The sequence below is a fragment of the Trichoderma breve genome, chromosome 3 (assembly GCF_028502605.1).
Source record: "Trichoderma breve strain T069 chromosome 3, whole genome shotgun sequence".
Classification (NCBI taxonomy): domain Eukaryota; kingdom Fungi; phylum Ascomycota; class Sordariomycetes; order Hypocreales; family Hypocreaceae; genus Trichoderma; species Trichoderma breve.
In genome coordinates, this window is record NC_079234.1 from 1616471 (window position 1) to 1641914 (window position 25444).

General features: G+C 45.7%; 6 protein-coding genes across 6 annotated transcripts; 4 read left to right on the plus strand and 2 right to left on the minus strand.

Moving 5' to 3' along the window:
* Window positions 1-103: 103 nt before the first annotated feature.
* On the minus strand, window positions 104-892 carry T069G_04926 (DJ-1/PfpI family domain-containing protein; the record flags this gene model as incomplete). The annotated part of the gene is made up of 2 exons (XM_056172136.1): window positions 104-228; window positions 295-892. The coding sequence occupies 2 exons, from the start codon at window positions 890-892 to the stop codon at window positions 104-106; spliced, it is 723 nt and encodes a 240-aa protein (XP_056028994.1).
* A 3502-nt stretch (window positions 893-4394) lies between these two features.
* On the plus strand, window positions 4395-5254 carry T069G_04927 (short chain dehydrogenase domain-containing protein; the record flags this gene model as incomplete). Its single annotated transcript, XM_056172137.1, has 3 exons — window positions 4395-4481; window positions 4540-4907; window positions 4966-5254. 3 exons carry the CDS (start codon window positions 4395-4397, stop codon window positions 5252-5254), a joined length of 744 nt encoding a protein of 247 aa, XP_056028995.1.
* A 3128-nt stretch (window positions 5255-8382) lies between these two features.
* T069G_04928 (ankyrin repeats (3 copies) domain-containing protein) lies at window positions 8383-9626 on the plus strand (the record flags this gene model as incomplete). Its single annotated transcript, XM_056172138.1, has 3 exons — window positions 8383-8461; window positions 8524-9120; window positions 9268-9626. 3 exons carry the CDS (start codon window positions 8383-8385, stop codon window positions 9624-9626), a joined length of 1035 nt encoding a protein of 344 aa, XP_056028996.1.
* A 9154-nt stretch (window positions 9627-18780) lies between these two features.
* T069G_04929 (fungal zn(2)-Cys(6) binuclear cluster domain-containing protein) lies at window positions 18781-20511 on the plus strand (the record flags this gene model as incomplete). Its single annotated transcript, XM_056172139.1, has 4 exons — window positions 18781-18898; window positions 18978-19561; window positions 19626-19700; window positions 19765-20511. 4 exons carry the CDS (start codon window positions 18781-18783, stop codon window positions 20509-20511), a joined length of 1524 nt encoding a protein of 507 aa, XP_056028997.1.
* A 205-nt stretch (window positions 20512-20716) lies between these two features.
* On the minus strand, window positions 20717-21826 carry T069G_04930 (uncharacterized protein; the record flags this gene model as incomplete). The annotated part of the gene is made up of 1 exon (XM_056172140.1): window positions 20717-21826. One exon carries the CDS (start codon window positions 21824-21826, stop codon window positions 20717-20719), a length of 1110 nt encoding a protein of 369 aa, XP_056028998.1.
* Window positions 21827-23615: 1789 nt separating this feature from the next.
* On the plus strand, window positions 23616-25214 carry T069G_04931 (fungal specific transcription factor domain-containing protein; the record flags this gene model as incomplete). The annotated part of the gene is made up of 1 exon (XM_056172141.1): window positions 23616-25214. One exon carries the CDS (start codon window positions 23616-23618, stop codon window positions 25212-25214), a length of 1599 nt encoding a protein of 532 aa, XP_056028999.1.
* Between the last annotated feature and the right edge of the window lie 230 nt (window positions 25215-25444).

Below are 25444 nucleotides of genomic sequence, written 5' to 3' on the forward strand. Positions count from 1 at the left end.
GGCTTACATCACACGAAACGGCCAGCGATTCAGATAGAACAACACTGGTCTATATTCTCATTAATCTATTGTCTTCCTGTCTACTATGTTATCCACACTTGATTCAAAGGCTGTTGTAAACTTCCACGGCAGCCTTAGCCGTCGACGTAGCACTCGCGGGGTTGGTACCGGTTACTACGCGTCCATCAACAACGTGCAAATCAGCCCAAACGTTGTCGGGACGCTTGTCTATTATTTCGATCTCTGTATTAGTCACGTTTAATCACTCAGAAAAGGTGAAAAGAATGCACTCACAGGTAGCACCAAGAGCCGCTGCATGCTCCTCCACGAGAGGCTTGCCCCAGCTCTTAATCTCGGACATGATCTTCAGGACATCTTCTCCCTCCGTGGTGAATCCAGTGATAGTTCTACCGGCAATAATGGGCTTTCCAGTGGCCTTGTCCTTGATATTGGCGAAAATGGCAGGACCGTGGCAAACGGCAGACACAACTCCACCATTTGCCCAGATATCCTCGGCGATTTTCTGCAGGCCAGTAGCAGTTGGGTAGTCAATGAGGGCAGCGTGACCAGCCGAAGCGAAAAAAATTCCGTAGTTATTGCCATCAAGCTCAGAAGGGGTCGGCATGTTATCGAGTTTCTTCCGGAACTCGCTCTGAAGGTCATCGTACATCTCCTTGTCGGAGCCATTTAGGAAATCGGACTGCAGTGACAGCCAATCCGGCGTGTACTTGCCAGTCTCCGAGACCAAGTCAACCTCAAAGCCAGCATCGCGGAACACTCGAAATGGGTGAAGAGCCTCCGAAATGAAGACGCCAGTTGTCTCTTTGCCGTTGAAGAGGTCAGCCTTGGCTGAAGTGACGGTAATGACAGCGCGCTTTGGGAGAGAAGCCATTTTCTTTATATTATTTCCTGGGATCTTTTGTTGAAGATGTTAGGATGGTATAAGATGAAGTCTGGGAAAGTTACACTGCAATTACTGAGTTGAAGGCGTGCTCTTTGAAGATTGTGTCTGTGAATGATGGAAGTGATTCTTTCTCCTCTTGTTCTTCCGGCCAGCTTGATCCTTATATAGTGACACAGAGTGATTAGTTTCTTCATACTTCTTCAGAATACGTCATTACATCTCCTGTTTGAGCCACCTCTTTGTTGGTAGGCCGGCTAGTGGTGGCAACGACTGTAGTTTGTCGGGCGACAGAAGGCTGGAGTGCAATCCACTTTGTCTGTATCCAGTGGGGGCAGCGCATTCGACATCAGCTCTATCAAGTAGTTCCTGGATGCAATTCATTCCCTTTGAAGCATAGTGGTACTATTTGGAATAATGGTCCGCAGAAGTAGTATGAAAAGGTTGTCTATCGTGAAGTATCTTACGAATATTCAAACTTTGGCTGTGTCTTGGCTCAATGCAGTGACATTGTGGTTACTGGCAAGAATGTGCTTGACTTTGGGAGAAAATTGAATACTAACGGATTCATTGGCTCGAACTCCTTTTCATCAACGTCTTTACCCAGATCAAAGTGCATGGACATACCGAAGGAGCTTGTCTCATATGATTCGTCTGTTCAATTCTCGCAATGTACATTGTCTGGGCTGTCCGGGCGCCGCATATAGACACAGCTGAGAGTCTTAGACTACATCGATGAAACTTGACTCGAAATACGATGATCGGTTTCTTCCGTTGTTCTTCCCACCTCTTCTTCCGACAGTGTACCGAGCTTTTGAGGGGCAAGTCAAATAGCAACACAGCCCAAGTGGTGGTACTCTAAATAGACTATTTGTGCTAAATTTTAAGATGAAAGATATTATTTACTTGGCAATCATTCTTATTGGTTACTTTGACTCTTTTCTTGCATTTCTCCTCAGCTCGGAATCCTTCGGGAATTGCTGTGGGCGCACCACGTCGCTAGCTTACCTCGCTAACCACTTCAATTGTCGCTTGGACCGGTTCTTTAAGAGTGGCATCTACTGACTGAATCAAGCTAGGTCTTCTTCTTCTGGGAATCAGGACGGATACCCCAAGGGACCAATTGTAGGAACACCGTATGCTATAGTTCTGGATGCGGAATGATCAGCTGGAGAAATTTGGAATCACTCGGAATTTCTCGCGCGAATCGTTCAATCTAGGTTATAAATAATATATTTCTCGTTTCTTCTACACATCATTCATCGTTTTACAAAAATGTTAAATACCAGTCTCCATGGGGGTCAAAGCGAGATTCGAGGCGCTAGAAATTTGCTCATTTCGTGCCTGAAATGCTATATTTTTACTTGCTACTTATTTTTTCTGCCATGTTTATCTTATCAATCATTTGATAATTTGATCTTTTGCATTGCCTGTTTGGTTGATTGGTGGGAATATTATTTTTTTCATCTTGCCGCCAAGGCGGCCATATGATGTACATAATTGGCTATTGCCGATCGGGATATGGGAATACTATGCAGCTATCCCCGTTCACATGCAATATACCACTTGAGTGCATGGGAACAGATGTGACCGGTATATCGTCAAAATAATAGAAGAGCGATAATTGTTGGCAATTAGATCCTCCAATCTGTCATATCGAATTTAACACTTGTATCTATGCAACCATATGATGACTTTTGTATAAAGGCCAAACTCTCTCTTTGTAGACTCAAATGGTCATCAATTTTGCACAATATGAATCATAGTGAATCAGTTGACCAAGTAACCTTGTCCGCTCCGATTACAGAACCTAAAGTCAGTGTTCTTAAAAGATGAGCAGAGGTTTTGTTTGGGCCTTTATAAGGGCAAGCGCAAGAAAACATATAGACAGGATTCGCCGCATGATGATAAGATACACGTTTCATAAGGTTATATGACTAGAATACTAGGTGAACGGTTGAGAAACTGATCGTTGGCACGAGATACTCACTTTTAGTACGCCCTAGATACTGCTTAGATGCACTAGATTGTATGGACGAGCACGTGGGTAATTGTGTAGATAAGGAGACATCAAAACACCTTATGACTAAGAAGCATACGGTACAAAGTCCTACGGGAGTTTGCTATTAAGAGGCTCCGTGTATCGTGTCTCATTAGCGTAAATGACATGTTTTATGCATAACCTATGGTGTTAACAAGTGCTTACGTGGTATTTCGTGTGTGTACTGGCGTGGAATTGAGCCTCAATCTGCTGTGCATGGGAAACCGCCCGTCTATGCATTGTCATCATGCAGATGATCATTCAAACGATGAGAGTATAGGCGGATGGCGAAATGTTTCTGTTCCTTGCGTATACGCAGGCAGCACGTGCAGGACAGGATGTTAATGCAGTTGAATCAATTGGAATTAGAGGAAAGCTTTTTCCACGCTGATTTTACCACTTCGCTACCATGTTGATTTAACAAAACAGAACAATTTTTACAGGCTGAGGCCAACTACGAATGAGAAGAAATAGAGGTAGAACAAAAACCGATTGCTCTAATGAGGAACAAAGCATATCAATAAACAGTGATCAAACGATCTAAGGCTTGCGGACCCAATCATCGAAGGATTGCGGACTTAATGAATATCTAACAATTGCGGACTTCATAGACATCTAACGATTGCGGACTTGACAAAGGATCTAAAAATTGAGGTTTCCTAATCAATCAGATGATGTCACAATCCGCTCTACCAAATGCTTCTAGACGAACCATGGAGCCTCAATACTGCGGGAATTGATGCAAGAGTTGCGCCAAAGGAGGCAAATAGTGACTTGAATCTTGGGTTTACTTATGCTAGTGTACTTCCATAGTAGCCGAGTAGAATTGTATGGAGTAAAAATATTAGACGATGTCAGCATACATCAATCTCTCATACGAAAGATGTATATAAAGATCATTGTATCTGAGGAGCTTGTTGCATTGCGCTCAGTCCTAAGTGTCCCATAATTGGGCCAAAGGGCCTCTTTGAGTTAGTTTCATCCGATACTCGCGTCAAAATATTAACCTCCCTCGATAGACTATAGGCAAATGCGACAAACCTCTTTGAATTAACAACCCGACACATTAATATGGTCTGTAAGTAAGGGCTAATGTTTCTTGAATTCTTTTCCTATCTGCGGAGTGCGGATTTTGGAAGCATACGCGTCCCTACCCCATCTATGTATTTCCAATTGGAACACGAAACATTCGTATGTCGCGTCGTTCAACCAACACTCAATGTTTGTTGGGTGTTGGTTGGAGTTCCGCAGCTAAGTCCGCGTTGTGATTATTAACCTCGCATTTGTCATCTATGAATCCCTCTGAATTTGTCATCCCGCAAGTACTATCATCGAACAAAGATAAGGAACAGCATTTACTATAGCCAGAATTAAATATAATAATAATATGTTTAACGCCATCAAAAAAGCAATCATCAGCGATTTTCTGCAAAAAATTCACCTAAGTCGATAATGAGTCAAACTGTTGTTCTTATTACTGGTGGAAACCGTGGGCTGGGCCTTGGGCTAGTTGAGAGCTTTCTTTCCCAGCCTAACCATGTCAGGATTCTTATGACAATCCATCTTATAAACGCATCTCGGTTAACGAGTAAAACAGACTGTTATTTCTGCCAACCGGGACACCAATCATCCAACTTCCAAAGCACTTGCCGACTTGCCCAAGGCTGAAGGCAGCAGTCTTGTTGTCTTGAAATACGATGCTGGGGTTGAGCAGGATGCCTTTGACCTTGTTAAGTATCTGAAAAGAGAGCATGGAATTAATCACCTTGATATTGTTGTCGCCAATGCCGGCATCTCAAAGTCTTACCCACTTGTGAAGGATGTCCGGCGAGTTGATATCCAAGAACATATCGATATAAATGCCTACGGTGTGGTATCTTTATACCAGGCCACACGAGATCTTTTGCAACAGTCGACTAAGAAGCCTATATTCGTCACCATTGGTTCTGGGGCCGGCGCACTTGGGTAAGTCATCAGTGTTCTATACTACTCGAGCTCAAGGAGATTAATAATCATATTGTAGAAGACAGCCACCAGTCCCGAATGCTGCGTATGGGCCATCGAAGGTTCTGGTAAACTGGTACGGTGTCAGAATTAACGCCGAGGACGAATGGCTCAATGCCTTTGTCTTAGAGCCTGGCTTCGTTCAGACGGACATGGGCAATGCAGCAGCGCAAATCTTTGGCATTGGTGAAGCTCCTACTTCAGTAGAGGAGTCTGTAGGGGGCTTGTTTAAAGTCATTACAACGGCAACCAAGGAGACACATGGTGGTAAGGTCGTGTTGTACACTGGTGAAATTTTGAGCTTTTGATAATATTTTGGCTCGAAGAGATAAAGTTGTGTTGAATGATCCAAGCAACGTCTGTGAAATAAAAATTCTCATGGTTTTCTGAGTAGATGGCATACGAATATCAGATATATATGATGCATGATAAAGCAAAGAAAGTAAATGCATGAGCATGTTATGCTTGAGTGACTTACGACTTCATTCACCGTCTTATTGAGATGCAAATGCATAGCAATTCCAATCTCATCTTTTCCTATACTTACTGACTAGTGTATTCTTATTTAAAAGAAACATTATAGAAGCTCTCTTCTCTTTCTTAATTGTTTTGGGGGACCTCTACCGGTCGATGGTGGACTGGTTTCCCAAGTTTTGGAGAAGTTCCTCATCTTTTGGACAGCACGCCATTGCTGGTCCACAAAGAAGATCAGTGTTATATGACTTTTTGATCTTTGAAGAAGTATACGAAGGAGCTTATGTCGGAACGACTGGTGTCTGTTAAACCAAATCTTTCATCTGTGGAATAGAACGTTCCAATAGCATTACAATGTGGTTATCCCTAAAATCGTAAAGGCTCTTTAGATCAGCTGCTGCGAAGTATTTACTACTCACTATTGAGAAAGTTGTCACAGAATTCTGTCCATTGAAGCGTCAGAGATGAACGTATTCTTTTCCACAAGGCCGAGTACTATTTCTATTAAGTGAATATCTCACCTGTGTGACCTTTGACTCCTCTTCGCCAATATCATGCCTAACATGTGAGTACGATAGCTGAAGAGAAGGTTTTTATACCTATTAATTAATGAAACTTATTCAGTGATGACAAAGCCATGGTCTAGGTTTTAGTCGTCTAGTGTTTTGGGTTACGAGCTTCGGCAAACTCGACGAGCGTCGGCAAAATTGACGAGCCCTCGGTATTTCCCTATATCGCTTACTTTTGAAGGCCAAATCTAACTTTATTACACCGTAATATCGTTTTCTAGGGCTGCATATAAAAGCTTTGCCTCGGGTTCGGTTCGGACGGACAGAGTAGCATTAGAGAATCCCAGTTGATCTTCACCGCCAGGGGGTCACCAATCTTGGCACACAACTCGCTTCCAGTAACAAGGCGAGATCGAATACGCCACTGTACAGTGATTTATCTTCATCTGAGTAAGCTTACAATCTGTCTTTACGAGTACGTAATGGCAATGTTTCCAACACAAAAGATTGCCGCTGATATCTGCTTCTTGGAAGAGCCACCTACAGGGGCAATGTTGAGCAACACCCCCATCAACTTGTCAGAGGAAGGGGCAAAAATAGTTGTATTAGATTCAGGAGATTGCGGGTCCTCCATGGAGTATCCGGACAATGAACACATCATCTCTCCATACCCAAGTTGTTTAGCTGCTGCTCGGAAAATAATCCACACGGAGATGGCCGGAGATGGCGCACATCGTACCTGATAAAGGACACGTCGGCAGTTGAGAGTGTCAGTAATAGTATTCAGAAGTAGCCCAGGCGGCTGATTCGTCTTACATGCTCAATCTAGATATGATCCTTTCACCCGAGTCGTAGTTGCGGGTACAAAAACTGCATCACACAGATCCATCCCGCACCAAAACGTTGATGTGTCTTCCGGTAAACTCCCCCCAAAAGGATACTAGGGCTTTAGACACAATTGGAGCGGCTATTTACCTATGATATGCGGCACGACGTGGCAAGAAAAGGTACCTAGGGTGGCAATTCTCTAGCATCAAGCTCCCCAATTTCATCAGGTGCCAGTAAACTACCCTCGCATGCCTCGAAACAACTTTTAGCACGTACCAGATTATCTCTCGTCGAAGATAAGAATTGGGCTATTGGAAAGAGATATCGATATGCCGTGGGAAAAATCGAGAGTCCGAATATGTAGCTGCTAGTACCAACACCAATGAGGGCGCCGATCATAATGGGCTCCAAGGATGAGATAGTGTAGTGCCAACTATGATGTTATAGTGACTTCATTTTGCCATAGTAGCGAGCAGAAATATGGTGTGATCTGAATCGAAAAAAGAGAGTGAACATCTCTGTGTGTTTCACGCGGCAATATTCACTTTGAAAAAGATTTAAAGGCTGGCATATTCAGAATGGAATAGTCAAAGACACAAGTGTAATTATCGCCTTTAAATACTGCGGACGTCTCATCTCCAACCATTGTACTCACTGTCGGAGTCTTTTTCGTATTCTCTAAACTCTCATTCACGGACAATTGAGCTCATCTCCTACCCATGCAACCGAGTGGTCTCCTAGTGAAGTGGCTCCTCTTTGCTGACTTCAATAGCGGTGTAAATTCGTCCCATGTAATATCCTCTTTAAGGCAAGACCTATTACAAACCAGCATAGACAATCTGTTCAGCAGCTCTAGTGAACGCCATGCATTGGAGATGCGCCCTTCTGATCGACGTGCAGGCATCTGAGCCCCATCCGTATCCGCCGTATCCTAATAGGTATATGCAATACTCCTAATTAATACGCCCGGAAACAAGCAGGGCAACGGAATGATACTGATAACACTGAATTGTCCCACCGTCAGAAGTGGTTGAAGTCAACCGCCCTCACTTCCAGTATGGGAAAGCGGTGGTCCAATCAGGTTGCTGTTAACTAGGTTATGTTGATAATGTTCACATCTCATTCAGGAGTGAAAAAATCGAAAGGATTGGAAATACAGAAGCAACACTTTAGTACTAGTGTTCTCTTAATATATTAAGTATTAGTCACTAATACTAATGCTACTGAAATTCCGGTCCCATGTACGGAGTAAATAAGCACATCATCTTAGTTGTGCCTAGGGCGGGTATTGACAAACGGTCCAAAATATCCCTGTTTATCGATCTGACGTGCATGGCCAAGCCTAGGTGGCGGTCCGCATTGACAGCAAGGGACCAGGGCCTCTTACAGGCCAGTATTACGGAGTGCGCAGGAAGCAAATGTTTCCATCATTGTTACCGCGATACTTTGCGCATAAGAGGCTCCACGTGAGATGGATCCTTCTACAACAGCAGAGCAGCCATACCATAGAAATAGCGGCAGGGATTTTCCTATGATTTATTTACATATAGCATTCAGCCCAATGCTCCAAATTTCTCAGTGTATTATTAGATTACAAGCTGAGCCGCGAAATTACCGTCATCATAATGTCTATTCCAGAGGACCCGCTAGAACGCCGCCGTTTGCAGAATCGCATGGCGCAACGCCGCTTCCGATCCCGCCAGAGTACGTGCAACTCTCACAATGAAGCGTCGTTTATTGTTTTTCCAATATCTTACCAACTCTAGAAAATCAAGAGCAACGAAATGCTATTGAACTGGCCTCTCAGCTGCAAAGTGCCGCAGCCTCGCTGTATTCTGAGTCTGTAAATATGGAAGGTCGCCTGGAGGACTTTTCAAGCACAGCAAACACAGCACACGATGCGTCATCGCTACGCGGTGGCTACTCTGCCTCTTTGAACGGCGTAGGGGGGATTCATGAGAGTTTTTCGCTATTTGATAGCAATAACAGGCATGACCATTTCGTCGGCTTGGATGCAAATGGAAATTGTATACCCTACGCCCTGTCAGAGCCAGTGCCTAGTACGATATCAACGTCTCCCGGTAACTCGTCCCCTCTCGATGTCCTCGGATCGGGCAGGATGCAACATCGCAATTCATCACCAGCCCACTCGGACAACTATTTCTCGTCTGAGGATCACCTGTTGGAATCCGCAATCATCGCAACCAACGATCTGATGAAGACAACTAACTTTGGATCACCAGATCTATCAAGTGCAGATACTAGCCCAAGAGCCAGTGATTCTTGTGCTATGAGCGATCCCGGCTGGCTTAGCGCTCTGCACATGGCGGCGAGGCGGGGCCATGGAGGGATCGTACGTCTCTGTAAGTGGCACCTCGAGATCGAAGTAACCCGCAGTTGCAATTGTGCGGGCTTGTCTTTTCACAATACACGTACCCATTAAGCCTGCTACGAGCCGTTTGACAAAAAGAATCTCTGAGCCAGAATGACGCTGATAATGGATGCTATAGTGCTGCAGAATTGCATGGATACCAATGAACCAGACAGCGATGGCCTAACGCCCCTGATGCATGCGGCTGCAGGCGGCCATGAGGAAGTCGTCGGCCTGCTGTTGAGCCATGGGGCTCGGCTCGGGGATCGAGACAACCGACGGCGGTCGGTTTTGCACTGGGCTGTGCTTACATACAGAGAGGCTGTACTTCGACTGCTGCTCAAACATGCCGCCACCGACGATCCTCTTTTGATTGACGCCTACGATGAATCGGGATGCTCTCCCTTGCATGCGGCAATTGACTCAGGATTCGAGATTGGTGTCAGCATATTAATGGAGTTCGGCGTCAACATACACTCCAGGGCAAGGAAACCCTGAGTCCTCTAGGATACGGCGTAGCCAACCAGAGGCTCAATCAGCAAACAAAACGAAGCTAGGCTGCTCCAAATGAATCCATCACCGCGGCATCTTTTACCTGAATCCCTGTTATCGCCACCATGATCCGTCTATCTTTCATTCTCTGACCCCTTTCCGCCTCTCACCCCACGCTGCTCAAAGACAAAGGATGGAGAATTCTCTCAGATCGTCCGAAAAAGCAACTACTGAATGAAGCAACTCCGCATCAGCCTCTTCAGGAAGCGGCGTGAGGCACAAATCGAGATGGATCTCCGCCTTGGTTCAAGACAAATCTTATCACCGATGTCTCGGCGGAAGTGGGGCCGGTCCGCGGATCTCCGGATTGTGGGGCCTCCGGTACCTGGTCGTAGCTTATTTACAGGTACAGCCGAGCCATGAGGGCAAGCCAGGATCTACGTTTAGTGAAACGTCTAGTGGCGGCTGTCGGTTGATTCGGGTGCCATAGCAGTCAGGAGCACTTGGACCGGAGAGTCTTCCACGGAGAATAAGCGGCCCCGGTAGTGCCGGTGTTTATGTGCCGGCACTAGTAATGGCGCCCGGCAAAGGGAGAAGAGTTGGACATTTCGCTCATCTAAGCAGTTAGAAGGGGATTAGAGTACGAGGACATGGTTGAGAAGAAGTGAAGGAGGAGACCTGGAAAACTACCAAGAATCCTTACAGTGGGGGTTCATGCATGATTACCAAGGCTAATGCGTGCTTACTCTCTCCCACCACAATATAATAGTAGCCTACGTCCTCGATATTCGCCGGCTTGGCCCGTGTACGTTTTTTAGTACGCGACTTTAAGTTAGACGTTTCCATATATATGATTTTCAAGGTGTTTGTCAAAAGAACTGCCAAATGTGATACTTGATAGGCACCTAATCCTTCGTAACCGGGACTAGTAAGTTGAAGGGGATGTGCAGAATGTTAATGCGATTAAATTCCGCCAAGATAGCGGGAATGCTCACCTCAGATGGACCAAACCCGATATAACCGTGATTACCTTATGGTCAGTAACATCGCCGTTCGCTTTTCATTTGCCAAGCCTTAACGGCCTTCGCTTGTACTCGTACGCCGGTCTTGCTAGGGTTAAATGGCCGGTTCGCTCCGGAGTTAACTCCGGTACTCATGGCCAATGTGTGCCACGTTTTTGATCAACCCTGTGTCGCTGATCAATTTACGGTAGGGCGGTACGGAGAACAGGGGCTTTCATACATATTATTGTGGAAACACCGTGAGTTGTCTTCTAATTGGACATTATATATACTCGACAAACCCCTGCCAAGTTCACCCACGGGGTCCCGAGCAAGCGGTTGGAGAAAAGAGAAAAAAAAAAAAAAAAAGAAAAGAAAAAAAAGAACAGGGACCGCAAAATGAATATGTGCACACAGCTGTGCGTGTTGTGGGTTTCTGTGTGCCGATCCTTTCTCCAGACTCTTTCTTTTTTTTTTTTTTTTTTTTTTTTTGACAAACCACTTGCCGGGTTAGACACGTGTTTAAAAAAAACCTCAAGGTATTAATGAATTTGCCGAAAGTCTTGATTTCGTCATTGTGCATTATATGCAGCATTTGTTGTCAAGGCATATTTGTCAGATGAACGGCAGCAAAGTCCCTCATGGGGACTTGATGCAGCTGGGCATCCTCGTATACTCAATAAACAAAAGAACCCAGCTGAATCCTCATCTTAAAGAGGCTGAGTGTTTCCAGATCCTCCTATCGTAACACGCCACAGATATTGCCGCGGTATGCGTTCTAGAGCCGCACCTCATCTCGGCGTTTCGCATGCTGATTGGCGGGATCTGTTTCAAGATGCAACTAAGAAAGCCGCAGATAGTATCACCGCGCAATACTTGTTACGTCCGACTATCTCGGTACGCCATTTCACGCTGACCCATCGTTGTAGGTGCAGAGGGGGTGGGGGTGGGAAGGTTTCTACCATGCACATATTTTGCCTGTAATCGAAGCTAAAGCCTTTTCCCGGGGGCTATGCAACGTGCCCTAATTTAGATCCTTGTTCTAGAAAAATCTCAACTTCAAGTGCATGTAAAGCGGCCGGATACAACCTTTCAGCTGGCTGCGAGTGATTAACTTGTCTCTGTTTTGATAATGTCCAGCTGTTATGTCGCAAAAGTTCGCTAAAGCAGCCTAGATCTTTGCCCCTGCAGTAGTAACCGTATTATTGAAGATGTCACAAGGTCGAGGTCAGACATACACATCTTTATCCTAGGAAGTGAGACTCACTTTAATAGTCATCCCAAAGTCAATTCTCAGAATGGCAGCTTCGCTGTTTCTCTCCAGAAAAATAGCCGAGCGAAGGAGAATTCTTCGTTTGATCAGAGAAGAATCAGCCCTAAGCTCTTTATAGCTAAGACACCTTATCCGAGTGTTAGTGCGAGCCAACATAGGATGTAGCTATATCCGTTTTGTTCACATTCGGAGTGCAATGATGGCTCCGGAGGCGAAGATCTGACAGAGATCGAGAGGAGGGCATAGAGGGTATTTAGTGAAAAGGAAATTGTGGTCATTGTTATTTTACCTGCCTGTGAGCTGCTGTTGGGGATGTCACACACTCCACAAAAGACGTTGCACTCCACAAAATCCCGCTGAATCATAGGCATCCCTTATCCATGGCATTTTTCTAGCTGGGAGGACTCCTGTCATCTTGCCTTGACAGGACCCTTGAGGGTCAGGAGAAGGATCCACCAGTACGCGCATGGGGAGCAGGTTTCATGTGACAGAGTCACTTTTGCAACCTTCTCCAATCCCAATCCTCAAGAGGTGCGTCTGATCGGCCGGAGCGGCCGCTTAGCATATGCAAGTCAGACAGGATGAACACCAGAATCCACAAGGACCGGGGGGCTGCAGAAAATCTCTATATAAATGACAAGTCAGTTAGGTGAATTTGTACATTATCATCTCATAACGGCGGATTTCACAGCCACGATGAAGCACGGTGGGTGTGTCAAATAGCCCACTCGCAGATTCCCGCCTGCAGTGTTACATTATCTGGTTTTCCGTCGACCTAACCAGTTGGAGTATTACAGTTGGCTGTAGTAGCAATTCCCAACTGAAGAATTGTTTTCCCCATTCAGCAAGATATGCGCAACAGCATCCTCGTCTTACTCACGCGGAAGACAAATTATAGTACAGGCTTTGAGCGGGGCTATTCTAACGGTCCGTCTCATTATATACCTACCTATAGGTCATATTCTATTTGAACTCGGAGTAAGCAAAGTGGGGATATTATGTCCAAGTATGGTTGATTTTACGAGCGGCGGGAACTACTCAGCCGTGGCGATCGGGGAGTTTCACGAGCGTGGCAGGAGGTTAGCGTTACTACAACCAGGAGCCTCTAGTCACTCCGGCGCAGTCTCGTTAGCTTCCGGAAAGATCACCTCTCGCAGATGTTGTGGGTGGGCTCCTCTTATAGGTGGGCTATTTCTGGGCAGATAACATTGCATTATCTAGATACCCATCTCCACAGAGCAGGCAATGACCAAGCAGCCATGGCGCTAAGGTAACAATAAGATTAAAAATAATGACTCTTCCCTTTAGACTTGAGCGCGGTTGCAGCAATATGATTACTTGGTTGACGACAAATAGTCAGATATACATTCCGAGGATTCATCGACATACTCGAGAAAGAGCAGCTTCCTCTCTGCCCTTTTCCCCTCCGAAGTATTGTAGATCTCTAGCTTAAAGAAGGAGCATATACACAGATCATCCCGGAGTCTAGGCGTTTTTCGTTTGGCTGCATGTGCATATGTTGCTGTCCAATGATGGCCCTCCTGGAGGGCTAGTTTGGACAACCTGCTCGCGAAAAATTACTGATTCGACGCAATTGGTGGGGGTCCTGCATTTGATGAAGCACGATGATGATAACTTGTACCATCAGGGCTAATCTCGGTCAATATATCTCGGTCGATATGCACCGGCTTTTACGGATTATGGCTTGCCATAAGTTTGGCAAATCATGTAAGCAATTCTTCAGAAGCGTATCCTCTGCTGCCTACTCGTACACGACAAGGATTCCCCCGCTAATCATTACACATCATCTTTGAACATGGCCATTCCACCAATGGTATTACGCTCTGAAGTACGGTGCCATTCGTACAGTATGCTGTAGATTAGAGCCCTGTAATCACATTCTTCCCCATGTACCTTCAATCAGATCACGGAGCGCGCTCCGTGTTTCCCTCCACGACTCGCTGCAAATGGCAAGGAAAGAAACCGGGGTATTATGCCATCCACAAGCATATTCCAACTTTGATCTTCGGATAAGCCAGGATGTTTCTCCGTCAACGCTGTGGGGGTTCATGGGTGTGTGGACCAGGCACTTCGCTTCGTAGGCAAGATGAGCTTGCGGGACCTTCGATTAGCTGCCGACGTACGGAGTAGAGTTACAGCCCGTTAGCCCGTAGAGGTAATATTCGTAAGGTAAAACCTTGGCATTTCCCAGTTAGCCGTACCGTCTGTGTTGGTTTTCGAGGTCGATGACATCTCGGAATTCCATGGACGCTGAAACAAAATCTTCGGCTTGGCACACACGCGTACCAGTTGTTTACTCAACTCGGAATCTTACACATGCCGATCCCAGCTAGAGTTTTGGTTAATGCTAGCAATCATATGTTTTGACAACACTTTCGTTAGATACTATTAATGGTTACCAATTTCTGCTAGTGTGGGGAAAACATTTCGTACTCTGTAAATGTATTCCTTTCAATTTTGACCTTGGCGGTTGAATGCCACAGCCCTGCCTAATCCTACGTTGGATTAGCCAATAGCTGAGGAGGATTCCATCGTTGTTCTTGACTAATGATGTCTCGCAAAAGCACCTGTCGGCTCAAAATGACTAGGTAGTACTGCAATTCCTCATGTCGTATCCAGCGGTTGATCTTGGATGGTGGAGACACAACGCTTTTGCGATTCGACATGTGGCAACGCCAAGAACAATGCCTGATTTAGATAGTTACATGTAAATCCTATAAGAGCTTCATGCACTGGGATGTTCTTTTCAATGCCTTCATTGGGTATGAGATAAAATACCTCAAAGATTTACAAAAGTTACTTGCTTATTTCCGTGCGGACAGCATAGTCTAGCTTCTCCATCAACAACCAAACGCCCTTATCTAAACACAATTCGTTACCAGAAAGATGATTCCATCTTGCTAAAGATTCATCATTCGAATTAATTCGAATCCGCCGTCTTCTTCCGTCTCCACTTAAAGTCCCTGCATTCAATCTTTGACACAAGTGCTACCTATAAGCATGGCTCACCCCTACATCTACATAGCCATTCATGTAGGGGCGTGGCAATCTGCATGTCAGTGAGCAACCCACGGCGATAGTGGTCTCCGCGGAGGTAATTTATTGAACCACCTCTTGGTGCTGCATGACCCCCATTCTTCAGCAAGATCTGACACGACAGGCTTTTGCATCCTTGCATTCACCCCAGACGTGGCTCATGAGTAACTCTCAATGTAAATGCGACACACTCTACTCTAGGGTTTCGGGATTATCTGCTACAGTATTGCGCGCGGATGCGGCACCCGTTATTAGACGTCCTGTAGGGACCCTTGGCATCAAATATCCCCGACTTAGGTAGGGTAGCATCAACAAAGTAGACAGATAACGGCTTTAACGGAAGTTCTACGCCGCTCGACATTCTTTCCTAGTTGGGTTGTCTCAAACCAGAAACCCTTTTGGTTATCAGATGGCCATACAACAATGCGGAATGCGTGGCATTGTACAAGGCTGCAAGTGGCAAATCTAGACATAGAGAGAGAACAGGTATCCAAGGCTGCCCATGAGTGGCCAGTTGTTCTTTCTTTCGCTTTTCCTCATGAGATTATCATGAAAGAGAGGGCAGTAATGATGCGTTGGCGACCATAGTGAGGAACAATGCTCTTCGAAAAGTCAAAAATAAAGTTGGGATCACGGCGCTTGTATGGCTTAAATCATGTTATGTATTGTTTCACATCCGAGGCAATTCCTATTTACGGCTTCATTCTCACAGTGCTGCAGTAATTGACCGGGTCTCAGCGGATCAAACTGTGTTCACTTATACATCTGCTTTGGGTAGCTCAGTTCAGAACTCATTAGATTAGCTCGGATGAACATCTGGAATAGAATAATTCAGCAAGATTTGCAGATTGTTTTTCGATGTATAGATCACTCAAAGTCGTTTCTGAATCGCAGGCTTAAACTAACTTTGCTAGTCGCATCTACCATTGAAACAATATACCCACCTAAATTTAACCACTGGTTAATATTCTTGTAATAGTGTATTCAAGAATGATGCCCGTTACTGTGTTATATCTATTATCATATCTCGACGTAGTATAATGCATTCATCACGATACTTCAATACCTGATCCCCATGAGCAGACATCAAAGGCCAATCTCATTTTCGAGTCTGCGTATCCAAATTGCAGATGTAATTGCTCTGCGATTCTCAAGGAACAACTTCACACCAGCAGTTCCATTCAGCGTTCCGTGATCTCGATAAGTGCTCATGAGCTCGTATCTCCCCTCTCCCGAAATCCAACCATTCAGCCTATACCAATCTCACTGAGAGGAAAGAGCATAAAAGACTACTTTGAAAACAAGATAATCATTCCAAACTGCCTTTCATGAAGATATTTGGTCTATTCTTGCTAAGACAGGAGACTTCTCTTAAGGCTTATGAAGGTGAGAACGATACATGTAGCTTGCTTCAATAGCATTGCGGCGCATACAGTTGTATTATCGGAGGGAATTCCTGTGCATGTATAGTGAATGTACCAAATGAATAAATTAGTCATCGTGGATAGCAAAACATCGATTGATTTCTTTGTATGCCCCTGCTGCAACGAAGAATCCAGCATTTCTCCCGTCAACATAGAGACCTTCAGCAAAGAACAGCCTTGGCACCATTTCTTTCCGCTGTCATCAATTTTCTAAATTAAAAGAGACTTGGTATCGGGTTTTTTAACTGTATCAAATATACAATGAATGTGTAAAGAGAAATGATTGGCAAAAAAAACTTCACTGTTGCTTGATATAGCCCTAAAGAAGCTGTATATTGCGGTCTCTCAAAGTCCTTATTTTTCCCAATTTGATCTTCTTCTCCAAGCAGACATATGGACAGCTTATGTCATGAGTTTCATTACTCTGCTTTGTACTGAGACTGTAGCAGTGACCTTTTACAGCTTTAGCAACTGCGCTATACATTGCCACCCTCATACTCTCAAAGTTGGAGATGCCCGAACGCTGTTAGTAGGCAATATTCTTGTAAAATATTGTCAGTACTTACTCTGCAAGAGAAATTAAATGAAGCAAGCTACCATCTATGACAAATACTCAATCAAAAGCTGTAGGGTACAAGGAAGTACGCTAACATAAGAGGAAAAGGTTGTTCGGAGCAAAAGTCACTCATCACTGCATGCGATGAGCAAAACTCTCCGCTGCTAGGATCAAACGAAGCAATATTTATGTGCAGGGATTTACCGTTATGGGAGGATTACACAGGCTTCTCAATAACTTGGAGAGTCTTGGACAGATCAGCATCAGCCAAAGTCCTTTGAGTGGGCAATCCTTTCAATAGGAGACAGACCTAACATGGCAACAAGAAGTCTTTTCGTCGCTAAAATTAGAAACAGTTTGACTAGCTATGATCTAGATTCGCTATTGGAGGCATTTCTCTGTAACTTGGAACGACCTCGTAGGCTTCAACACAGACGGTGCGTAAAAGGCATCGGCATCTTCATCATCAAGCACTTTCTACATGTTCTTTGTCCAAAAACCACCGGGTAGTAATGAACAAATGAGTTGTTGAAAGTACAGCTTGTCAATTCAGCGTACGTCGCCCAAACAGACTGGATTCAGATGTCTCGGTAGGACTGATCAGCGTAATAACATCCGAGGCCGGGTCGTCGTCGCTACGTTTCTGACGCTGAGGTCACAAAGATGAAGTTCAAGGAAACAGAACTCATAATTCTGGGAATTCTGCAACAGGATACTGTATTAAGGCATGAGCTTTGGCTTGCATATTGGGAAGGGATTGGAGAAAAGGAAGTCAGATAGAACGCTAACCATGGCTCATAAACTGGCTCAGAGGCATCTTTCAGCCCACTAATCAATCACTTCCTGACCAATCTTCAAGGTCTATTAGCAAATTAACGCATGCGGCTTGTGCGTGCTTTCATGACGGCGGTGATGAGATGCTAGATCGAAGATAGTTGACTTATCAGTTGATCAAAACTAGAGTTGGTTGAGACTCAATGTACAGGGACTCCGATCATTCGATTTCTTTACATAAGAGGCAATAGGAGTTTTACATCCAGATATTTAGCTACATCAATAACTCAAGGTGATTTTTTAGAATTGTAACTCTAGTAGTTACGCTTGCCTCTAATCAAAAGAATAGATTTCTCACACTAGAATAATTTTAAATAGATACAAATACATATAGCTGAAGCTACGATTCAAAGACGGGCTTCTCTAAATCAAGAATCCAAGGTTGCAATCGGTTCGGCGGATCCTGCGTGGGGCTTTGTCTCGTGGACTTCGTGAGGCTTCAGGACAAGCCACTCAGCACTCATATCTGTTTAAAAACACATGAAACTAGCTGGCACGAAAGCTAAGCCTTGCGATAGCGTCAAGCACATCGAAAGGCTAGCTTTATCTAGGCGATGCGCTGTGCTGTGGTTGACCGTTGCGCGGCTCTTCTGTGAAAGCCAACCCTTCAGTTAGTTGCGCGTCTTCATGTTATCTCTTGCCAATAGACCCTCTGTGACATCCGTCTGAACTAGATTTGCCGTCTTCCCGAGCTCTGCCGCAAAAACTTGTCTAATTCCGTCTTCACACATCGCCAAGGATGCCTCTAAACCCAAGCCGTCAGCCACTGCATCGCAGGATTGGCAGTCAAGCAAGGATACGTGCCGGTCTAGCGCTATGGGGTAAGATTATGGTGGCACAAGGGCATTCTCGCGTTAGCTAACCTGTTCAGGTATATCAAGGGAGTTGTCTCTGCTTCGGCGACGAACGACATTTCAACAACCCGAGTTGCACTTGGGCAGAAGGCAAAAGATTCGCATTCGCAAGAAGTTTCTTAGCTTGGCATACGGATTAACCGAGTGCAACAGTGGCCACGATGGCTTCTTCGTTCGCTCCACTCTCTGTCGAGCCTCAATCGCTAGTCTTGACAGCTAAGCCGCGCGGGCGTCGCAGCAGAGGCTGTATTACCTGCCGACAACGAAAGGTGAAATGCGGTAAGATGAGAACCTTCACTCTTTTGTTCAATTCCGTTTTAGAGCCCTCATCTAATCTACTTACTTCTCGGCTTCAAAGACGAGAAGCTTCCCCACTGTCTTCGATGTCTAAATAGTTCGCGCGAGTGCCTGGGATACGGGAACCCCCAGGTCTTCATCAATCAAGTGCTAGCTACAACACCGTCCGCGAAGACGGAGAAAAAGGACATGAAAGTAGTTACTAAATTCTCCACCACTGGTGTAAAATTCCCCTTGACGGCATCTCCTGATGTCGGAGGGCAAGACGTCGTCATTTCTCATCTGATAAACAAGTTCCCCATCGACTTTGCATGGAGGCTTCCACCAGGAGCAAAAGGCTCGCCCTTGTCTGCAGTATTCACGAACTTAAGCAGACGCTCGACCGCCTACGTCTCTGGAATATGTCTAGCCCAGGCGTTTTATGCTCGGGCCCACAAACGGCATGATCTCATGGCACATGCAACGGTCCTGTATAGCTGCTCGTTACAGCATCTCCGCCAAGACCTACAGGTATTAGACAAGAGTACATCTGCAGCATCCATGTACTCGAACTTGTGGAGTTCATTTCTTCTCTGCCTTTACGAGATCGTATCTGGGGTTAGCTCGGCCGGGTGGCTAGAGCACTGTCATGGCATCACCGCTCTTGTATGTAGGCTGTCAAGATTGATTAAATCGGTCGATTTACCGCGGAGCTAACAGGCTGTTCAAGATTCAGATGCTGGGGCCTCATGCCTTCCAAGAGCTAGGCGCAAATCTCATGTTGGAGACGTACAGAGGCTTAATTGTGGGCGTCCCACCCTCTTTTCCTTTGTGGCGCCTTGATGGAGCTAACTCTTTTGTTTGTACAGATTGTGAATTTTCTCGTGAAACGAAAGCGCTGCTTTCTCGAGGCTCCTGATTGGAAGACAGTCCCCTGGACCATCAAGAGGAAGTCACTAGGTTCCCAGCTCCAGGATCTTTTCTGTGACGTCCCGGGGCTTATGGAGGAGGTGGATGAGATAATGCAACGGTCAGCACTGGGTCATGAGACTGGCAGCATGGAAGAGAGCCTACGCGAGAAGGTGTCAATCCTGATGGAGCAAACATGGAAGCTCCGTTGGCAGTGGGAGGCTGCAAACGCTAATGCATGCAATGAGGAAGCATCCACAGAATATGGCTCGAACTCGTCAAGAGACCGGGGACCCTCACCCTTCCCAACTGTTTTTCACTTTCAGAGCATGGACCGAGCCATTGACATTGCTTTTTTCAATACCATTCAACTGCTTCTCGACACCCTGTTGGATCCCCTGGGGCCTGGAACAAGGCCGTTTTTGAGCCCATCGCAACCACCCATGGGACCTTTTACAAACCCTTTGCTTCTTCCAGGTCAAGGGAGCAGAGAGGATCATGCTCTTGAAATCTGCCGAATCGTCGATTTTATGTCTCATTGCAAACATGATAGTTTGGGCATGTTTATGCTCATGTTTCCTTTGTATGTGGCACGCTCGTGTTTGGTTCAGCGTCCAGATGTTAGCGCTTGGATAACGAGTATTTTGAGTACATTGGTTCGCGAGAAGGGATTTCATATTGGAGGACATTTGTCGAAAGAGGAGTAATCTTGGTTCGACACTGAAAAGAAAGATATCTTAGATAGAATCGTTTTCACTGCTTGCAATGTGTGCTTCAATGTTTGAACAGGGAATTTATAGGTATCAAATTTAATGAACGACGTTATGATCTATGGTATCTACAAAACTCAAATCGTAATACAAGCAAATAGGAAGCAAAGTGAAAACATAAACGCTCTAGTGCAGTGAAGAATTAGATGTCATTGCCCTTGGGGACAACCACAAGAAAGCCAATTCTTCTGAGGCTCCTCTCTTCTCTGTCCTTCTTTTGGTAATTCTTTTCTGCCTTCTCTTTCTCCTTCTCATATTTCTGCTGTGCCCTATATCGGCGCTCTTCAAGCCGTTCCAGATCTCTGTTTGCTCGGCGGTCGTCGACGTCAATGCCCTTCTTCTTCTCATTGTATCGCTCCATGGAATTCTCATACTTCTCGAGCGCTTTTTGGGTCGCTTTGTCGTGTTTGTCATTTACTTTGACTCTCTTTTTGAGCATAGACTTCTCTGCAGACTTTCGCTCCGCCTCGCTAATGTACACATCCACCTTGCTCAAAACATTGGATGGATTAGCAACCGGCGGGAGCTCTTCGATGTCAAGAGGTGAGATCCATGGGTCGAGAGCCCTCAGGCGGCGTTCCTGTGCACTGATGGTCTTGAGCTCGTTGGCCTCCGCCAGGCTTTGGAGAGATTCCAGAATGGGTGACTTTTTGTTCACGTCTCCCTTTTCGTTCAAGATCGGCATGTTGGTGAGCTTGGCGACTGTCTTTAATTTAACAATCTGCACTTCCAGACCTCTAGGATTAAATATTTCCTTGTTTGCTTGGCGAATGACGACCTCGGATCGAATCTTGGACATAGCATAAGTTCCAACCATAGCACTAAGACCAGCAGCCGTAGAAACAATCTGGGCAGTGGGTTCAGGCACGAATCCAACAATGTCTGAAGCAGCCCCGAGCAGGCGCAGAGGCGGGCTTTGGACAATGTTGCGGTTGAGCTGGTCTACAAACTCCAAAAACTCGACTTTTGAAATGTTCGAATTGGCCAGTGCGGGCGGGTAGGCTCGTAAAAATGCAGATCCCACGTCTGCGTTTGTGGAGGGAATTGCAATGATTCTTTTGGCATTGCTAATGCTGGCCGAGCTTTCCAGGCTCAGGGCTTGCTGCTGCTTGACTAAGATGTCTTCATATGGTGGCGGCTCAGAGTCCGAAGAACTTCGTGCGTATGATGATCCCTCGAGCTCGGCAATGGTGGTTTCTCTGTAGGTCCCATATGGGAGATCCTCTTTAACATTGACAGTCGAGATACCCATGGTGTAAATAACAAGCTTATAAAAATAACAAGGTAGTCTTGTCAGCTAGTCCGCGCGGTATTGAGTGAACAATGTTGTAGACTGATTGCCTTTTGATGTTGATGCTGGATGCTGATAATGATGAGTTTGTAGAGAAAACAGTCAATGGTCTGGTGAAACCTCTCTCTTTAAATCCTTCAAACTCATCATCAGTGCCCTTGCTCATCCTTCATCATGATTCTACAAATAGATGCCTAAAGTCTCTAACAGATCCTCTCAGCCTTGCGCGCACGACCCAAATGCGTAAACTTACTGCGAGTTGGTTCATTCCTTCCGGACACAGCGTTTGAGTAAGCTGCAGATCAGGGCGACACTAAACCCAAACTCGCTAGCTATGGCGAGATGAAGGGCAGACTTTCTCTTAGTGCAAATCCTTGGGGTGAGACCTGCAACGCTAAGAAGCAGGGGAAGCAGGGGAAGCAGGGGTTTGTGGAGAGAGGCGATTGCATTGCTGATGAAAAGAAGTTAGTGATTCGAGTTCCATTCTATCAAGACTCGATGAAATGCATTCGAGTTTTGGTGAGAGTATTTGTTTGAGCTTTCCATTCGAGCCCTCTATTCGAGCATTGATAAGGAAACCCTTTCGAGCGTCGATTCAAGCTCTTGCTGCTGACTATCTCGTCACCTTCGTGACGACGCTCCTCATCTTAAAATAGTAGAAAGCTGATGCAGGCGATGATGTCTTGCCACGCGGCCTATTGTGACACAAGACAATGCCCACGAAGAAATTGTAGCAGCTGCGTAAGAGGAAACATCGAGAGCGGTATGAATTTGCTGAGTTTGCTCTGCACTGAGGGGCAGCGGTACCTATTTAAAGGCACGGGAGCCTGCAAGAGTGAGTGCATGTAGTATGAGTAATGCACGGAGTATCGGGGCTACATCCTTTAAGATCTAGCTATGACTATGGTTGATTGGTCTTGGCACGATCTCTTTGGTCTTTTCGATCATTGAAAGAATTGACACCGTATTTCTCTACATTCTATTGGCTTGACACTCAGGTTCTCGTTACCCTTGGTCGTTAATGTCCAAATATGTGAAGTGGCTGACTGCTGTGTGTCACACTCAAGAATTCGCACTCATGGCAGTTAATTATTGCCCTGTATTTAGAAACACTACCTAACTGTCACATGTACATATGAGTTGATGCCCCAGCCCGTGTATCCAGTGGTTTGTTATAGGGTAAACACCTGTATGTGGAACATGTACGATTTACGGCAATGTACGACGAGTGATGGTCATGGAACATTTTTTGCTGAGTAGTGACTACGTGGTAATACAAATTGTTTTACCTAAGCCTCGGGCTACAGTGATATAATGTGAAGAAACTCATTCTAGATTTCCATGTCATACAAGCGTACAATTGTCTGCACACGATAAACTACATAGGTACATGTAAATACCCAAGAGAGCAATAAGCCGCATAAGGCAAGAAGCGCCTTACCCCAATAGGAAAGCGCGCGTTCTCCGTTCCTATCATAAATCGTCTACTGTAGGCGGAAGAGAATCAACTCGGACTCATAAAGTTTCTAAGCAACAAATTGTCTCTAAAATGTAATCCATCAAGGACTCTATTAATTTGTATTATTCTATACACTCTACCCTTTGAATTCTATTCCACTCAGCCATGCCCTCCCTGGCCTGCTGGACCTGCCGGCTCCGGAGAAAGAAATGCGACCGGACTCAGCCAATATGCCGGAGTTGCGCCAATCTGAACATCAGTTGTTGTTACAGCAAGGACCGTCCCGATTGGATGGATGGAGGCGAAAAACAGATGCAGATGACGCAGGCCATCAGGGCCCAAGTGAAGCAAGGAACCTCGACTCGTCGTGGCAACGAGGCCACCATTCGGGTCTTTTCACTTCATGATGGCCAGCATCAACAGACTGAAACCACACTGACGAGGCGCGAGACATCACAAGACAACTCCAGTGTAGATCAGACAAGCTCTGGCTCTCCTGCGTCTGCGTCTACGCATGTGGTATCTCAGGAAGATACGAATGAGTTTCTCACCACCCTGTATCTCGATACTGTCTTGCCGGCTCTGTTCCCTCTGTACGAACCGGCGACTCTGTCCGGCGGTCGCTGCTGGGTACAGACGCAGTTAAAGTCAAACAAGGCAATCTATCACAGTGCGCTCAGTCTCAGCGCCCATTACTTCACCCTGTTGCTAGCCAAAGATGCGAACCACACTCTCCGCACTCCTTGCGAACAGCACGTGTGGGACACTTTGGCGATGCACATGGACGCGGCGATCCACGTCATCAAGCAAGACATGGATCGGTACCATAAAGAGAGTAGCCAATCGGATGTATTCTGCAAGCTCAATGTCCTGGGCGGCGTTACGCAGTACTTGATCTTTGCCACAGCGATGCCCCAGGATGCAGGTTGGAAGATGCATTTGTCCGCGGCCTTGACATTGCTGGATGAAGTGTTTCAATCACATGGAACGGAGAATGGAGAATACTACCTAGAAGAAGTTTTGCAAGCGATGCTTAAGCCTTCGATATTCGAAGGCATCCAGCTCGGCTTCCATGTATGGAACAAAGACCAAGCTGCCTTTCAGTTTTACACCTCGTTTCTGCTATACGTTGATATCATGGCTAGCATTCAGTTGGGACAGCCCCCTCGGTTTCAGCACCACCACAGGGGTTTGATGGCTGGCTGTAAAGTGCCCACGGCTCTGGATGGCCAGCCTCGACCGGTTCTCGAAATAGAGTCTTACGTTGGCTGCCCAGGGTGGATTCTTACTATTCTCGGCGAGATCTGTACAATGGAAATTGCAAAGCATTTCGCTCAGCGTGAAGGTGTGGAATTTATGACGGATGCCAAAGCAGAGAATCATGAATTGATGAAGAGAATGCGACGAGGCATGACGGAAGTTGATGCCACCATCCAGTCAGAGTTTCTTACAACGCAGTTAGACACTATAAGACTGGGTGAGCAGCATCAAAAAACACAGGCTAAGAAACTCGCACTCATAACGAAAGCTTGGCTGCATGCAACCATGATTTATCTGTCAGTGGTCATTGATGGCTGGCACCCAGGCAATCCCTTTAATCGCGGCAATGTGAACTCCATCTTGAACATCCTGGATATACTCTCGCCAAACCTTTCAATACGCAGCCTCATGTGGCCGGTTTGCGTATGCGGTTTCTTGGCTACACAGGAGCAAGAACATATCTTTCGGGATTTAGTATCTTCTTTGGGGCCATTACAAGCCCTTGGGCCCGCAAGACAGGCCATACGGCTGATGGAAAAGGTATGGGAGCTTCGCCATCAAGTAGATGAAGAGACGTGGGGAATACACGACTGCTTCCAGCTATCTGGATCCGATGTACTCTTCATTTAACTGCTTACTGGGCATTGCAAGTTCAGGCTACAGGCGTGTGAAGAAAGAAAGACAAGTCATTTGCAAGCTCCTTGCTGGGAACTGCGACCCTTTATGTACGAATTCTAGTCAACCTGGTATCGCTTAAACTATTACACGCTCATATATGTAATTACATGCTTTAATTGTCAGCGAATGGATCACAAACATGGCGAGATGCTATCTCCATATTTCCAAATTCGGAAAGCGCG